The 16,329-nt window shown below is 55.1% G+C and overlaps 2 protein-coding genes across 2 annotated transcripts; both read right to left on the bottom strand.

Annotated features, from left to right (window-relative positions):
* Nucleotides 1-477: 477 nt before the first annotated feature.
* Nucleotides 478-8,457, bottom strand: LOC119001785 (glutathione S-transferase theta-4). Its single transcript, XM_037067297.1, has 5 exons — nucleotides 6,820-8,457; nucleotides 5,543-5,630; nucleotides 3,253-3,403; nucleotides 1,943-2,119; nucleotides 478-798 (listed from the first exon to the last, which is right to left on the bottom strand). Exons 1-5 carry the CDS (start codon nucleotides 6,929-6,931, stop codon nucleotides 601-603), a joined length of 726 nt encoding a protein of 241 aa, XP_036923192.1. The 5' UTR covers nucleotides 6,932-8,457; the 3' UTR covers nucleotides 478-600.
* A 3,361-nt stretch (nucleotides 8,458-11,818) lies between these two features.
* LOC119001783 (glutathione S-transferase theta-2B-like) lies at nucleotides 11,819-15,100 on the bottom strand. The gene is made up of 5 exons (XM_037067294.1): nucleotides 14,598-15,100; nucleotides 13,834-13,921; nucleotides 12,779-12,929; nucleotides 12,521-12,694; nucleotides 11,819-12,212 (listed from the first exon to the last, which is right to left on the bottom strand). Exons 1-5 carry the CDS (start codon nucleotides 14,707-14,709, stop codon nucleotides 12,003-12,005), a joined length of 735 nt encoding a protein of 244 aa, XP_036923189.1. The 5' UTR covers nucleotides 14,710-15,100; the 3' UTR covers nucleotides 11,819-12,002.
* Nucleotides 15,101-16,329: the final 1,229 nt, after the last annotated feature.

Here is a 16,329-nt window from a genome sequence, read left to right as displayed (position 1 = left end):
TGTTGTTATTTTTTTAAAGATTTTATTTATTTTTAGAGAGGGGAAGGGAGGGAGAAAGAGAGGGAGAAAAACATTACTCTCTGTTGCTTCTTGAGCACCCCCTACTGGGGACCTGACCTGCAACCCAGGCATGTGCCCTGACTTGGAATTGGACCTGTGACCCTTTGGTTTGCAGGCTGATGCTCAATCCACTGAGCCACACTAGCCAGGGCTGTTCTGGTGTTCTTGAGTGGAGTGTTCTGTGTACACATGTAGTAGATCCAAATGGTTTACAGTGCTCAAGTCTTCCATTTTCCTGATGATCTTCTCTCTTGTCATTCTATATATTACTGATAGTGGGGTATTGAAATCATTAATTATTACTACTGACAGTTTAGTCATATTTAACCCTTAATTTTTTAGTTCTTTTGGGGGCTGGGAGAACCCACTGCTGCCCACTCCCATGTCAGACCCTACACTCACACCAACTGTTGCAGGCTCACCAGCCATGGTGGTTGTCCAGTTCTTTATTAGGCAGAGACATGGAGTCGTGTTCAGCATCTCTCCCAAGGAAAGAGCACCAGAGGGCTGAGCCATCCAGGCCCTGCAGCATGAGCTGCTCTACTTGAACCTCTGCAGCAACTCGCAGATCCTCTCCTTGACTGTCGGATCCAACGTTGAACAGTCCCACTGGCCCAGCTTCACCAGCCGGTTATGAGCCTCCCAGAAGAGGTCGGAGCCAATGGTGAGCTCCACCCTCATGCGCCATTCGGCCAGCTTGGAGCTGTTAAGGAAGACGTTGTGGTCACCCCCCATGGGCTGTGGATAGACAAAGTGGAAGGCATGGTCAGCCTGGAGACCAGCCTCCCCCCACCCCCGCTCTCCTCCTACAGCCTCAGTGAGTCTGCTGATCCCGAGGCCTGGACAAGCGGTCACAGGCTGGGTAATAGATGTGGGATGGGGAGGGAAGACCCAGAAACCCCCAGGGTTCTTGGTCACTGGTCTTGCTCTAAGTCCCCTGAATCCCTCTCTGAGTTGAACCCTGGCCCAATTGGCTCCTGCTTTTCCAGTGTGAAGCCCCCTCATGGGTCCTGCCTTCTTTCAGAGAAACCCCTTGTCCCCAGATAAGGGTAGAAGGAATCACTTCTCCCCTCTGTTGACCCTCCCTCTGGGGTCAAGCAAATGTGCTGGAATGGGAGACCCAGCAGGAAGCCTAAGAAGCCTAAGAAGCCTAAGCCTAGGAAGCCTAAGACCGTGCATCCAAGACCCATGAGAGGGTGGGGTGGGAGAAATGTAAGGGGCTACATGCGAACACAGGGGCTATACCACTTGGGACAGAAAATCTGGAATGGTTTTTCCTGGTGTTAATCTGCAATGCACATTCACCAAAGACCGGGTGGCCACTTTGCAACTGTCCAGAGGTTATGCTGGCCTTGCCAGACACCAGCCAGGGTCTAGGTTAGAACCAGCCATGCTCCCCTGCATGAAGAAGCTACATAAATGACCCCCACCCAGGTAGGCCCCCAAATGCACAATGGGTGCCTGTCAGACTCAGAGCCAAAGGAGCTGCTCTGTGCAGCTATCCAGAGCTCTAGAAAAGAGGTGCTTCAGCAGAAGGTCACTCTGGAAGCTTCTGGACACTGTGTGGAGAGTCCACCAGAAGGCTGAGGCCTCCGGGATCCTGGCTGGTCCATGGTCTTCTTCTCCCTGGTCCAGGCTGGCCCTCCTCCGGTGGCCCCTCCGCACAAAGGGATTGTTGTGAAGCATGGATGATAGTGACCCTTCCTGGTTCAAAACTTAGTGTTTCCTGTGGTCCCCAGATCAAGTCCCGCCACCCAGGCTTGGCTGCCACAGTTCCATGTCTCTCTCTTCACCAGCCTATTTTTAAGTTACGGCCCCACTGGTCACAGGGGGTGTCCCCCCTCTGCCCTGGACTCTGTCTCCCCACCTCCAAACCCCACACCTGCATCATCTCCACCAGGGCCACCAGGTCTGCCAGTGAGATGGTGTTCCCAGTGATGAACAACTGGTCCTGCAGAAACTTCTCCTCGAAGAGCTGCAGGTTTTTCTTCACCTCCGCCAGCATCTCCTGCGTCTTCTCAGCTGGAACCTCCTCCCCTGTGATCTTCGGGATCAGCAGCTGGCCAGGGTTGGGGAGAGGGGGGAAGAGGAGGCTGCACCCAGCGCCTCAGGCCTGACCCTCCAGGCCTCAGTACCCTTGCCTGCTAGAGAGATGTTGGACAGAACCAAGAATGAAAGTGGTTTCACCTCTTTCAGGAGTTCTGGTTGGTATAAGTTACCTGGGGCCATTGTGCAGAAGAATGATGAGATCCCAGTAGGAAAGAATTCTGTGATTGATTAGGCAGGTCTGTTACAGGTGTAGGGTAAGAAAACACTGGGACGTGTACTCGTTACTGTCATGCACCAGGATGGAGCACACATGACGGTGATCCCGTGAGATTATCATGGAGTTGAAAATCCCAGTCGCCTAGTGGCCTCACAGCTGTCATAACGTGGTGCACTGCGTGACTCACCTGGCTGTGCCAATGCTGGTGTAAATGAACCTACTGCACTGCCAGGTGTATGAAAATATAGAACATGCAATTGTGTACAGAATATAATACTTGAAAATTACAATAAATAACTCTGGTTTATGCATTTACTATGCTATACTCTTATCGTATTTTAGAACGTATTCTTTCTATACGCTCTAAAACCTTTTATTAAAACAGTTTGCTGTGGAAGTGTGCTATGTTACGCCAGCTGTAGCCTCACGGATCTTGCATTTATCACATCTCCGACTGCATCGTTTTTTCTTGTGCTTCATCTAATGTTGTGTCGTTCGTGCAGTGCCGTGCTTTGGAGCGGTGGGCTGCACCGTGTCACCTGAGCAAGTAGTTGGCCAGACCATCTAGGTTTGTTTAGGTGTCCTGTGTGGCGGTCGCACAACAACAACGTTGCCCAATGACGAATTTCTCAGAACACATCCCTGTCGTTAAGTGGCACACACCTGTGTTTGTCATCTTCAAGTCGGCAGTCTCTATGGACCCTTCGACTCTGATGTATTCTAGTTCAGAATGAAATTTCTTGAGCCCTCTCCTGGTGTGAGCGAGATCCCCCTCCCAGCTGCACTTCCCTTTGCCCCCGAGGTTCACCCCACCCTCCTAAGAGCTCTGGAAGGCGGGAGGGATGGGAGCTGGGGGAATGAGGCTCAGGGATGAAGGAATCCTTGCCCAAGCTCACAGCCAAGAGCCCCAGCAGTAACCCGCTCACCTTGATCCAGAGGATCTTGCTCATGGGCACCTGAAGGGCTGTGTGCTGCCAGGCCATGAACTCGTCCACGCGGGCGCGAGTGTGCAGGTCTGGGGGGTACCAGTGCGAGGGAGCACTGTACTTGCGGCACAGGTAGAGGAGGATGGCCACGCTGCAGAAAGGGCAGGGCAGGGCACAGCTCTTGCCTTCCCCAGCTCTGCCGCACTGACTGCCACCCCAGCGTGGCCTGGACCCACTGTAGGGCTTCCAGCCACAGGTGCTGCCATTCTTCCAGGGGAAGGATGAGCCCAAAGGCCCCAGGAAAGGCCATCAGTCCACTGGTCAGCAAGGGAAGGAAGGCGGACCTGCAGGGTGAGTGGGGGTTGGCGGATGGCATTGGGAAGGGCGGTCTAGACAGGGAACAGGTGCGGAAACACAGGGGTAAAAGGGGGTGTGGTAAATTTGGAGAAGGGAGTCAGAAAGCATGACTGGAAGAAGGGCGGGCGGACGTGAATTTGGGTGGGCCAGAGGGCGGATTCTCATGGGTTCCACTGTGTCCCTCCAAAAAGATACATTCAAGTCCTAATGAACAGTGGCTCAGAACACGGCTGTGTTTGGAAACAGGGTCTTCATAGAGGTAATCAAGCTGAAATGAGGTCTTTAGTGTGGACTCTAACTGAATATGACTGGTGTCCTTACAGAAAGAAGACTTTTGGACACAAAGACACACACAGAGGGAAGGCAATGTGAAGAGACACAGGGAGACCGTGGCTATCTTCCCAGCCCAGGAACTCCTGAGGCTGCCAGAATCTCGGGGAGAGGCTGGCACAGGTCCTTGCCAGCCCTTGCAGGGGCACACGCCCCTACCAACACCTTGCTTTCAGATTCATGGCCCCCCAGACTGTGAGACAATACATTTCTGCTGTTCTAAGCCAGCCAGCTGGTGGTACTTTGCTATAGTGACCTTAAGAAAGTGCAAGGTCCCTGGTCAGCTTGGGAGAGACACTTGAAAACTATGAGACCGCCTGTGAAGCAGTCTCAAAATCAATCAACCCTAAATCTCACCAAAACTCTAGATCCAACTACCTATTCACAGGAAATGGAGAGACAAAAATACCTATCTATGCTCCACGATGCCAGGAGAACGCAATCTGCAAAACTCAGACTTCGGAAACACCACTGAGCAAAGGGCCTGGTTTCTTCAACCACAACAAAAATGCAAAGGAAAAGGCAGCACGTGGCGGGGCCCTCGGTTGAAAGAGGTTTAAGACACAGATTGACCGGCTGCGGTGCTCGCCGGTTGTCTGGACCCCGATTCAAACACACAAACTGCGAAGGGAGTTACGAGATAATCAGAGACTCTGGAATGGGAACTGGATACGGGGTGAAATCCAGGGAGCGTGGTTCATTTTATTAGATGCCATCATGGTACTGTGGTGGTGGAGTGGTTTGGGGTTCTTGTTTTTCGTTTTCCTTTGAGAGGGCCCTATCTACTAGAAGTACATTCCTAACGTTATGGATCAAATAATGGGGCAGCCAGGAGTCAGGGAAATAACGTGGGGTACAATGATGCGAAGCGGGCCCCTGAGTGGACACCTGCTGGAGCTGGGTGATGGGTACCTGGGGTCATTGAACTCCTCGTGAGTTAGTATTCTGTCCGCTTTAGTGTGAAATTTTCACACTAAAGAAGCAAAAGAAGTAAGTCAACCCTAGCAGGTCAGCTCTGGGTTAATCCCCCAGGAAGAAGAGACAGACGGTGGAAGGGCCCCTGGAAGCCGGTTACTGATGGGGAACTCCAGGGCTAAACATTTTTTAGCTTTAGTTATATAGTTAATAGCTTGGGGATTGATGTGTGCAGAAAGCTATTGTTCCCAAAACTGAAGTGCACACCTGACCTACCCTGACTCCAGGAGACCCTCTGCAGTTCGACCTCTGCGCCCCAGGAGAGCTATCTCGGCCCCAGGGTGGTGTCTGAGCCACAGCACCCTAGGGAGGGAACGTCAGCCGACCAGGACGCAGATAAAAAGTCACTGGTCAGCGGATGAAAGGATGCTAGAGAAATTGCAAGACTGCCGCTTTTGTCTGATCAACTTTTTCCTGAATTCCAAACCCCTTACCGACCCTCTCCTTCTCCTTATAAAACATGTCGGCTTGAGATGACACTTGAGACGGTCTGTGAGGGCAAATGACTAGCCGTCTCCTCAGCTCGCCGGCCCTCTGAACAACGCCCCCGTAAAGAGTCAATCCCTGTCCCTGCTCACTGGCTCTGGTAGTGGCAGGCAGCACAAACGCCCACTTTTCCAGTTTTTACCTTTCAGATAATACAAACTTTCCATCTTTGAGGCTGGGCAGCTTCCTCAGGGGGTTTATCTCCACATACTCCTTGCTGTGGTGGTGACCTGAGAGGGGCAGGGAAGGGCTGAGGCCGCTGGCACCCCAGGGAAGAGAGAGCCAGGCATCCCAGAGGCAGAGATGCCTCCCTCTCCTTTTGCTCAAAAGGGGAAACTGAGGCCCAGAGGACATCATTCCTCCCTCCAGGTCAGGGCAAGTCAGTGCCGTGGTAGAAAAGGCACGGGACCGTGACTCCTGCCCCACCCCCAACTCCAGGCCTGAAGCCACAGCCTGGGGGCCCCAGCCCCAGCGCAGCTGGAGTCCAGAGAAGAGTCTTTCACAGGCAGCCAGCCCAGGATGGGCAGAAGTTCTAACTCCCCCCGACCAGACGTCTCTGGTTGGAGGCCTTTCCGGGGCTCTGCACACCCCTAGTTCATTTCTGGAGCTCCCGTATACCCTCCTCTGTGTCCTAGAGCAGCGACTTCCAACCTTTTTAACCTCACGGCTCACATCAACTAATTACTAAAATTCTGCAGCACAACAAAAAATATATATTTTTGCAAGTCTGACAAAAAATAGGTATAATTTTGATTTATTCACATCAGATGGCTATCGTTGTGTGGGCTGTTATAGTTTTTTCTTTTGACAATTTTAGGGGAAAAAAAGAGGCCAGTGCCCCGATTAGATAGTCAGGTAGTGCATTTTTAAAAATTCTGTGGCACACCAGTTGAAAATCGCTATTCTAGAGGCTCCTGCCCGCTGAGCTGCTGGAGCCCGCTCTGTGCCGGGGGCGGAGCTGCTGCAGACACGTGCCCTGAGCCTCATCAGGGCCTGTGCCACCCTGAGCAGGTCTGAATGCTGGTGGAGGGTGGATGTGGACCAAAGCAGCACCTGGGCTCTTAGGTGCGGAACAATGAGACACCTCTGTGACCTTTGCCAACCTCAACAGCCGGTGCTGAAGCCATGATCCTGGACTCCCACACAGCCCCGGCGCCCCGGTGCCCCTCCACAGCCCTTTCTCCCACTCCATCCTCTAAGAGCCTGTTCATCAGAGTGGGGCAGAACCCATGGGGACCCTCGAAGGCAGGCTAGGCGGGCGCTCCGCCTGCCATCCCCTCTGGAACCTGTTCTTCCCCTGTGGAGTTTGACACGAGGCCATCTTCCTGACCTCTGTCTCCACTTTTGAGAAACACCCCAGCCTCGAGTCCTGCCTGCTCCCGGCACCAGGCTGCCCCTGGGGGAGCAGTGGGTGCCAACCTTTCAGCAGGTCCACAAACTGGAATTCGAAGGGGATGCTGTTCTTCTTGGCGAAGATGTAGACGGCACGGCAGGACGCCGACAGCAGGTCCAGGTAGAGCTCCAGCCCCATGCTGAGATGCGCAGTGGGCCTGCTCCAGCCCCCAGGAGGCAGGCCCTGAGCCTATATGCAGCCTGAGCCCCTGGTCCTGGGCCCCACAGGCCTCTCCGACTGAGGCCCAGGACCCTGCATTCTGGAACTTCTTCTTTCACTTGGGTTGTCATGAGGCCACGAAGCCTGGAATTCTCACAGCAGCAAGGTTCTGAGGAGGCCCGGAAGTAGTCTGGGGAGAGGCCCTGGCACGGGAATGGGAGGGGGAGGGTAGAGGACTGGGGGCAGCTGTCACTCTGCCCTTCCCCTCCCTCGGGGGTCTGTGTGTGCCCACAGCTGGTGTCAGAAAAGGGCTCACTAAAGGGGGTTCTCAGGGCCAGGCCTTCATTGTGGAACGTGACCAGGAGGGCTTTGCAGGATCCAGAAGGGGCATGGGTAATGAGATTTAACCCTGGAAGGGTCCAGAAGTAGAGAATGGAAGAGAGGGAAACAGGAGCTGTCAGAACACTGGGGGCCATGCCGCAGGGGAGTCAAGGGCCAGCCATTTAGGCTATGCCATGCAGAGGAGCCCAGGAACGTCTTGCCTGGGTTGGGTCTGGCAGTGGCCAGGCCATGCACCTGGAACTTTGCACCTGGAACTTTGCACCTGCCGGCTAAAAAAATATAGACACTGTGGGAAGACTGCATGCTGCTCACTCTGCTGTGCGATCTTGGGAGATTCCCTGTGTGTTCAGATATGGAGAAACCCCACTTCCTGGGGCAGGTGTGAGGCTAAAGACAAGTAGAGGGTGCACCAAGTGTTTACTACAGGTACAGGGTGCAGGAGAGTGGGCAGCACCTGCGCCAGCTGGGTCAGCCAGGCCTCTTGAATGCGGGAGGGGGTTCCCGAGGCTGGAGCACAAGCCTAAGGGCCTCCTGAACAAGCTCAGGCCCAGGGCAGCCTCCACAAGGGCTACCATGCTGTCAGCCGGGGCCAGTCTCGGAAGAGGTCACAATGGACAGCAGTGGGTTGGGAAGACATGGCAGCTGGCACTGAAGCCTCAGCCCAGTTCACTGAGGCCCCCAGCATGTGAGCAGACAGGAGACACTCAGCTGCATCAGCTTCCTAACAGCCATCAGTTCTGCCCGAGAGACCTGCGCAGTTGCTAGGAAGTGCCTATCCCTTCCAGGTGTTGAAGAGCAGGCATCAGCCTCCCCAACAGCTGCTCCAGGTGTGCAGTGTCCACAGGCTGCCTGGGATAGTGGGGCAGGAGAGGCTGGGCTGGGAAGAGAGGGCACAGCTTATCTTGTGCTCCTCCAAGCTCCTCGGCCTCCTCTTCTCTCCTCCCCAGCCACTAACCATCACTGAAGCCCTCTGGGGCTCCATGTGCAGAAGGATTCTGAGGTTTCCCTCAGGCTCAGGGAAATGAGTGCTGTGATGGACTAGCAATGTCTGCCCAGGGCAGTGGAGGGGCAGCAATATATGGGCCAACTGGTCTTTTCCAGCTCTGGGCATCCCGGCACCTGCCCAATCCTGCACAGTAGGGCAGGTAGGCTCACCTTGCACAGGCAGACATCGGTGGCAGGCATCTGCACAGGCAGATGGCTGGGAGTATGCTGGCCCGCCAAGCACTCGTCGACGTGGCATGGGCCTGCAGCTCCAGTGGGTACCAGTGCGCCTCCATCTGGTACTTTCGGCTCAGGTGTAAAAGCGAGCCCTGCTGAAGACAGGGTGTCAGAGACCTCCCCACCCTGCCAGGACGGGGCAGCTCTACCTCTTACAAGCAGGGTGATTTGATGGGGTTTCTCTCCAACTTCACCTCTAGGGGAGGACCTCCTCCTTCCCACGCCCTCCTCCAGGTGGCATCTTTCCCCCTCCCCCTCAGCCACACTGCTCTATTCCTCCTCCCTGGGTCCCGTTTCAACCTCTCCTCCTGGCTACTACCTCAACCTGCCTCCAGGCCCAGCTCTCTGGTGTCAGGCTCCCCTCTCAGAGGGAGAAAGGCAAACCTGCCAAGAACACCCGCCCCAAGGGGTCTCCATGTTCTTTTCCCACGCCAGTTCTCCCTCGGGCCCAGGGTCTGGGCCGGGGCTTGGAGGGTCCAGTTGTTTCGATCCCTCTTGGGCTGCTTGCTCTCAGAGCCCAGTTTCCACCCTCAGAGAAGCCTCGTTTTACGTAAAATGAAGCCTGTGGACTGTGCCCTTCCCTAAAGCCTAGTCCCTCCGTGACTGGCTGGGTGCCCTGTCAAGCCGCCACCCCTCCTGGCCTCTCAGGAGTGGCAGCAAGTTGGACTGTGGCCCTGTTGGGGCTTAGTCATGGATTTTCCAAAATCAAGGTCCCCAGCCTGGCCCTTCTCCTCTCTCTCAGGGCGTTGGAGCCCTCAGACCCTCCCACCTCCTGCTCCTCCCACTGGATGGGGCCAAACACCTACCCCTCTGGGCTGCGCTGGGGCAGCCTCCACCAGCCTTTAAGGAGGGACAAGGCAAGCTGGGAGAAGTTGGCAGGCGCAGAGTTCAGGTCCTCAAAGTCTTCTGTGTCTTCCCTTCCACTATGCTTGTGACACACACACAAATCACACATTGACACACACACATGCCCCACCCACCCCCAGCCCAGGCCTCTCCTCTCTCCACACCAAGTAACTATCCTGACATCTGAAAGGCACCTCCCTCTTGACCACACTCCTCTAGAGCTCCCCACCTCAAGTGTGTCCCCCCACCCTCTGGGGATCAGGCCAGACCCCTAGGAGTCTTTCCTCTTCCTTATCCCAACCTCACCCCTGTATCGCCAGGCGCTGCTGTCATGCTGTCTGTCACTCTATGCTCTGCGTTTCTTATCACCCCCAAGCCTCTGGATGGCCTGGCCAACCTCACCAGCTTCCAAAGCAGCTGCCCTGCCTCTACCCAGGGCCCTTGGTCCTGGTCCACACAGCAACAGAGGGGGTTTCTCAAGTCCAAGTCTGATGCTATGTTCCCTGTGCAGCGGCCTCCCGTGGCGGGAGTGCCCCCTCACCCAGCGTGGCCACACGCCCCAGCTCCATCCATTTGCCTCTCAGCCTACACAGGCCTTCTTCTTGGACTGCCCCGTGGGCTTCTCTTCTGTCAGGACCCAGGTCTGGGCTGCTGAGGGCTGGGCTGTAGGCAGGGCCTCCATAGATCCAGAGGACAGGGGCCCGGGTGGGTTGGGTGGGCCATGGAGTAGGTAGCAGCCAAAGTGGCCCTGGCGTTCCTAGGCACCCAGCCAAGGCCTCCCAGGAAACTGTCCTGGCCCCGTCCTGGGGCCCAGGAAGATTGGAGCCAATCTCTGGCCTTCCTGACCTCTGCTGGGGGGCCATCATGCCTTCCTGCGCTTTCCACAGGAACTGACATCCACCAGTGGACAGGACTTTGGGGGACACCATCTGACACACACACGCACATACTTGCAGGCCCTGTGGCTTGGGCAGGACAGACTTCACCCTCCGTTCCAGGGACAGCACAGAACCCAGCCTGGCCAGTGATGTTCCTGAGGGGTCGGGAGAGCAGGCAGAACCACAGGTACCATAGAACCAGCCAGCACAGTAAGTTACTTGGGTTAACTACACTGAAGTTTCCTGGGACATATTTCACTCCACGCATATCATATGGTGTAATAAAACTGTGGGGTAAGTTGAGGCAGCCCGGCTTCCTCACCCAGGTGTCTGGGTAGCTAAGGGAAGCAGTGTTCCCATGGCCTTGGAGGGTCTGATAGCCAGTGTTCTCATAGCCTTGAGCCTGGGTCCAATAAACTGTTCCCACAACATGAAGTGGGCTGACATGCACAAAATTATATGTAACGTTCTGGCATTTTTCTGGCTTTGTTCACCTTTAGTACTTAAACATGCAGTGTCTTCTCACTAGAGACATGCAGATAGACACGCAAGGGATAGGTGTCATGATGGGTGCCACACTGGGGAGCAAGGGCCACGACGTGTGCCACGCAGGGGGATAGGCAGCTTACGGCGTGCATGGCTTGCCCACTTGTGAATAGAGGCATGGCAGGCATCCGGACGGCTCTGTGAATATTATTCCATCTGTGCGAATACCATGCACCTGCCTGGCCTTGAATGGCCACAATACAAAAACTGAATTCTTTTTTTTAAAGATTTTATTTAGTTTTTTAGAGAGAGGGGAAGGGAGGGAGAAACATCAATGTGTGGTTGCCTCTCAAGCGCCCTCCACAGGGGACCTGGCCCTCAACCCAAGCATATGCCCTGATGAGGAATCGAACTGGTGACTCTTCGGTTCACTGTCCAGCTCTCAGTCCATTGAGCCACACCAGCCAGGGCTCCATTTTTTTCATTTTTGATTTTAGAGAGAAAGGAAAGGAGGGAGAGAAATGTCGATGTAAGAGAGAAACAGCGATTGGCTGCCTTCTGTAGATGCTCCAACTGGGGTCCAAATCTGCAATCCAGGCATGTGCCCTGACCAGGAATCGAACTGGTGACCTTTTAGTCTACAGGATGGCACTCAACCAAATGAGCCACACCAGCCGGGGCAAACCAAGAATTCTTGGTTCTATATCAAAGTATCAGAATCTTCGATATATTTAAAAGATCAATAATGGCATTTGCTGATTTTTAGTTGCTTTCTTTTTCTTCATGTTAATTGAATTTTAGGAGCTCTTTATATACATATGGCAACTTTCAATTTTCTATTGATTACATCTGGTGCACCTGAGGAGAAGCACTGCCAAGGACATTCAATGTCCCACCTGCGAAGAGTTCCTCCAGGAGTCGGAGACAAGAGACTGCGACAACATGGAAAAGATGAAAAGGGACAAGTAGATGAAAAGAGACAAAAGACCTTGGCTGGTGTAGCTCAGTGGACTGAGCGCGGGCCTGCAAACCAGAGAATCGCGGTTCAGTTTCCTGTCAGGACACATGCCTGGGTTGCAGGCCAGTTCCCAGTGGTGAACGCACGAGAGACAACCATACATTAATATTTCTCTCCTTCTCTCCTTCCCTTCCCCTCTAAAGATCAATAACAGTAAATCTTAAAAGAGTCTTAAAAGAAAAGGGACAAAAGATGAAAAGTAAGAAACAGAATGAATACTACGAATCTTCTGACCCCAATCGACCTTATCCCATCCCCTTCAGGGGATCCTGGATATTCGAAGCAACATACTTGACTTCATTTCTGGGGGAGGATCTGGGAGTTTTTTGTTGGCTGCCAGCTCCTGGATGCTCAGGATGATGGTGTGTGCCTCCTGGCACAGATCAGCACCCAGGAAAGCCTCCACCCGCTGGCGCCAGGCCGCCAGTCGTGGCCGTCCCTCAAACAGGTCACAGCCAAGAGCCACAACCTGCAAGAACAAGGACGGGAAAGTTGGTTGGATGCCAGCAGCACTGGTACAGGCGTCACGTCCATTTCCCAACTGCCATGCACAGCCCAGGGCAATGTGGACAACCTCAGGGCCCAAGAGTGCCAGCCAAGATGAAACCCAACCCAGAACAGAAGCAGCAGGTCCTGGCTCCACCATCAGTTCAGCCAGGAACTTTCTCTGGATGCTGGGCAAACCCTAACTTTCCCTGGCCCTCAGCATGGCTGCCTGAGGGGTGGCGATAAGAGGGATGCTGTCCCCAAATGCTGCTCCCTCAGCCAGGCTCACACCTGCATCAGCTCCTCCAGAGCCATGATGTCTGCCAGAGTCACCTGCTGGCTTGTAAGGAAAGCCTTGTCCCCCAGGAACTTGTCCTCCAGGCTCTGCAGGGCCCTGTCCATGGCAGCTCTATTGTACTTCAGCTTCTCCTCAGGCAACAGAACCCTAATGAGCGGTGCCAGCACCTGACAAAGGACAGGCTCAGTCTGTGGCCCCTGCCTCCTCCCAGACCCCTGACAGTCAACCACTCCCCAGATGGCTCTCCTCACCTGGGCCCACAGGGACACACCAAAGGTGCCACGGATGCGGTCGCCATGCCAGCCGAGGTACTCATGGATGCGCATGCGGGCCTGCAGGTCCGATGGGTACCAGTGATCCGCCGTCCGATACTTAACGCTCAGGTAAATCAGGATAGCCACGCTGGGCACAGAGGTAGGAGCGATGGCTGTGAAGACCCTGGTTCCTGACCTTTATCCCCCACTGGGGCCCTGAGCTTCTCTGCATCTGATGGCCTCCCCTCCCCGGCTCCCTGGGCACCCCCTCCTCTCTCTCCCCCGGACTGTTCCTCCTGAGTCTCCTCTCTTCTCTGTCCTGGGCACGGACTCTCGACCTGACCTTCCACTTTGTACTTGCAGAACCTCGTCTCTGTGATATCCTAGCAGCTGCCTTACGAGGTAGAGACTCCCGTTACCTCCTTCGCACATGAGGGAACTAAGCCTCGGAGTTGTTAAGTGACTTCTCCGAGGCTGCGCAACTCAGGAAAGGCTCCCTGGAACTCTGGACACCTGCATGGGGCTGGCACACTGTGGGTACACCTGGCATGCTTGGGCATATGGGTCGGTACCGAGAGGGGAAGCATGTCCTCAGACCTGCTGCAGGTCCCCTCTGACAGGTCCCCCCGGCCACCACCACTGTCAGGCCTGATCTTGTGTCCTCTTCCTGTCTGGTGCTGGCCCTTACCACGAACTGGGTGCTCAGGCCCAGGCAGACTCTCAGGGGTGTCAGGGGAGGCCCTTTCGAGCTGTAATTGTTTAGCCTCATCTCTGTCCAGTGCTGGATAAAGGTCCCATATCCTGTCTTCTAGTGCCCCTGCGTGTCGGGGTAGAGTGGCCCTGGGGAGAAGCAGAGACTGAGGACAAGAGAGGGGCAGGGCTGTGCTACCTCAGCCCTGGTCACCCTAGGCTCACTCCAGGCCAGCTGCTCCTTTCGTACGTGCCCTTCTGAACTTTGGCCCTCAGTGCTCGTGGGGTCTGGGAGGGCCCACAGTAGGAGAGCCAGGGGCCAGTGGGCAGGGGACTTGGGAGGTGGGTGGGAAGGAGAGTACCTTTCGCTCAAGACGAAGTCACCGTCCTTGAGAACAGGCAACCTCTGCAGGCTGTTAGCTGGGAGGAACTCCTTGTTCAGGTGCTGACCTGAGGAGAAAGAGATCAGAAAAGGCACGCAGGACAAGAGGCACACCAGCTCCCTCCTCCCCCTCCCTCCCTCTCCTCCCTTTCCCTTCCCTCCCTCTCCCTTCCCTCCCTCTCCCTCCCCTCCCTCTCCCTCTCCTCCCTCTCCCTCTCCTCCCTCTCCCTCTCCAGACCACAGCCCCCTGGTGGGCTGGTCTGAGAAACAGCAGGGGTCAGGGAGCACCAGGTCTGCTCCACTCCCTCCAGGCTGTAGCCTCCTGACTGGGGAGGCGTTGGCCTCCTGCCCCGCTGCCTCCCAGACCAGCAGAGGGGCTTGTGGGTGCAGCCAGGTGCTTTGGGTGGATGACGTATTTAGACAGAACTGGGGTGGGCAAGGGGAGGGTTGGCTCAGCTCTTCCCATCCCTTAATTCTCACCACCACATGGTGGTCTCCCCAAAGTCTTTAGGGCTTTATGAATTTAAATGCATGCAACTCTGAAAATCCCAGTTTTCTACCCATCCCACAGAGTAGAAGGTAACATTAACCCCCCTTTCAGAGGGGAAAGCTAAGGTTCAGAGAAGGCCCGTCCAAGGCCACACGGCCCAGGACATCCTCCAGTGAGGACGCTCAGAGAGCTGCCAGGAGAGGAGCCTGTGGGTGCAGGGCCCGTGGGCACCTGGGGAGCATGCCTGGACCCACCTTTGAGCAGGTCCACCGTGCGCAGCTCGAAGGGGATGCCGTTCTTCTTGGCGAAGATGTAGACGGCGCGGCAGGGCTGGGACAGCAGATCCAGGTAGAGCTCCAGACCCATGGTCGCCGGGGTGGCAGAGGACGAAGGCAGCAGGGACAGCAGTGGTGGCCGAAGCCGGATATCTCCAGGAAATGAGTTCGTAAGCTCTGCCCCCAAAATGCCAGTGAGAGGCCGGCTCACCTCTTTTGATTCCGCTCCCGGCCCCGCCCCTCTCTGCCCCGTCTGGTTAAATTATAAAAAAATTTTTTTTTTTTTCTGTAATTCGACCTGGCTCCGGGCCCCAGGTCACGAGCGGGAGAAGCGAGTACTTCCCCGTGCGATTGCTGTGGATTAGGTGGCTGCTGGCCTGCCAGTGCCTCTCACCAGGTCCACTTGCACTGCCTAGGGGGGCGCGCGAGTCGGGGTGAGGGAGGCGCACGGCGGGGACCAGATGCCCGGGATCCTCAGCCAAGGCACGATTCCTTCTCGGAATCGCGAGATGTCCGAGCAGGAACCTCCTTTCTTTTTCGTATCTTCTCACTCTCCGCTCCCCACCCCCACCCCCACCCCACCCCACTCTCTCCCTCCCTCATCTTCCCAGGACCACAGCGTGGGGGCTGGGCATCTGGCGACACCAGTAGTCCGTCCTTCTGGCCGGTGACTCAGTGGGCAAATCAGAAGGCTTTTCTGGGATTTCTGAAATTGGAACCTAAGAAAGAGGGGGGCCTTTGGGAAGGTAAAGGTGGGCTCCGTGAACTGGGACCACCGCTGGTCACATTTCGGAGTTCACTAAGCAGGCTGTCCTAAGAAAAAGGAGAAAGGGGAACTGGGGAGAGAAGCAGGTTCTGATCCCACTTGGGTCCGGGGGTTGGGGGAGGAGGGGGCGGGGCAGCTACACATCCTCCAGGGACAAGTGGAAGAGTTTTCTGGGAAATCCCTCTTTTGGCCTAAACCACTTAGCCTTGAGTGTCTGACCTATAGCAAAGTGCCAGAAGATCCAGTTCCGCAGTGGTAGAAACTTAACTGAATTTCATCCTTACAGATGTGTGGAAGGCAGAGCTTATAAACCTTGAAGGTGGATATTTAGTGGAGCTTTCCAAGCAAAGTGTTGAAGGTGTGACTTGGTTCCTTCTTCCGGCTTATTGTAAAGTGCCTGAGGACAGAGAGAATATGAGGGAAGACCTGTCCAGCAAAGATGAGGTAGGAATGGATGACTCGGGAAATCCTCCACCCGCCCTGGACTTGGCCCGTCAAAACAAAGCCCATCTTAGAAAGCCAGGTGCTTTCTCCCTTCGGTTTCTCTATGAGCCTTTTCAACTGGCCCAAAGCACAGCTCTGGCCAGCAAATTGAAGCTAATCTGCACACTTTCCAGGGATGTCATTAAAGTGGGGTGTTACTGGGAAGGGGCTGGGTGGACACAGGCAGGTCTGCCCCAACACGTTTTGGAAAGTGTGGATTCTTGACTTCACGAAGGACAGATTTCAAGATACGAGTCCAGGTGAATTTGAGGGTACCTTTAGTAAAGCTTGGGACACCAAGACAAAGGAAGGACTTAGGACAGAAGAAGCAAGATCACAGCAGCTGGGGCATGAGGCAAGGTGAGGCTGCTTTGGCTCGCTGAGAAGTTAGGCAAGAGGAGGGCCTTCTGACCTTACAGGAAAGTAAAGATGGAACTGGAAAAGACACTAGTGTTCGGGCTG

Source organism: Sturnira hondurensis, unplaced genomic scaffold, assembly GCF_014824575.4.
Source record: "Sturnira hondurensis isolate 20B ecotype Veracruz unplaced genomic scaffold, ASM1482457v3 Scaffold0017254, whole genome shotgun sequence".
Lineage (NCBI taxonomy): Eukaryota > Metazoa > Chordata > Mammalia > Chiroptera > Phyllostomidae > Sturnira > Sturnira hondurensis.
The sequence above is the reverse complement of the archived record's forward strand: the minus strand, read 5'-3'. Positions and strand labels throughout refer to the sequence as shown.

Bases quoted from the DNA above. Each gene is read 5' to 3' on its own strand.
- LOC119001785 (XM_037067297.1), bottom strand. From the start codon at position 6,931: ATGGGGCTGGAGCTCTACCTGGACCTGCTGTCGGCGTCCTGCCGTGCC. The intron at 2,120-3,252 runs GTGAGCGGGTTA...AACCCTGGCCAG, and splicing joins GCAAGATCCTCTGGATCAAG to CTGCTGATCCCGAAGATCAC. The intron at 799-1,942 runs GTGTGGGGTTTG...GTCTATCCACAG, and splicing joins CCCTGGTGGAGATGATGCAG to CCCATGGGGGGTGACCACAA.
- LOC119001783 (XM_037067294.1), bottom strand. From the start codon at position 14,709: ATGGGTCTGGAGCTCTACCTGGATCTGCTGTCCCAGCCCTGCCGCGCC. The intron at 12,930-13,833 runs GTACTCTCCTTC...CTCTGTGCCCAG, and splicing joins GACTTCGTCTTGAGCGAAAG to CGTGGCTATCCTGATTTACC. The intron at 12,213-12,520 runs GTGTGAGCCTGG...TTGTTCTTGCAG, and splicing joins CTCTGGAGGAGCTGATGCAG to GTTGTGGCTCTTGGCTGTGA.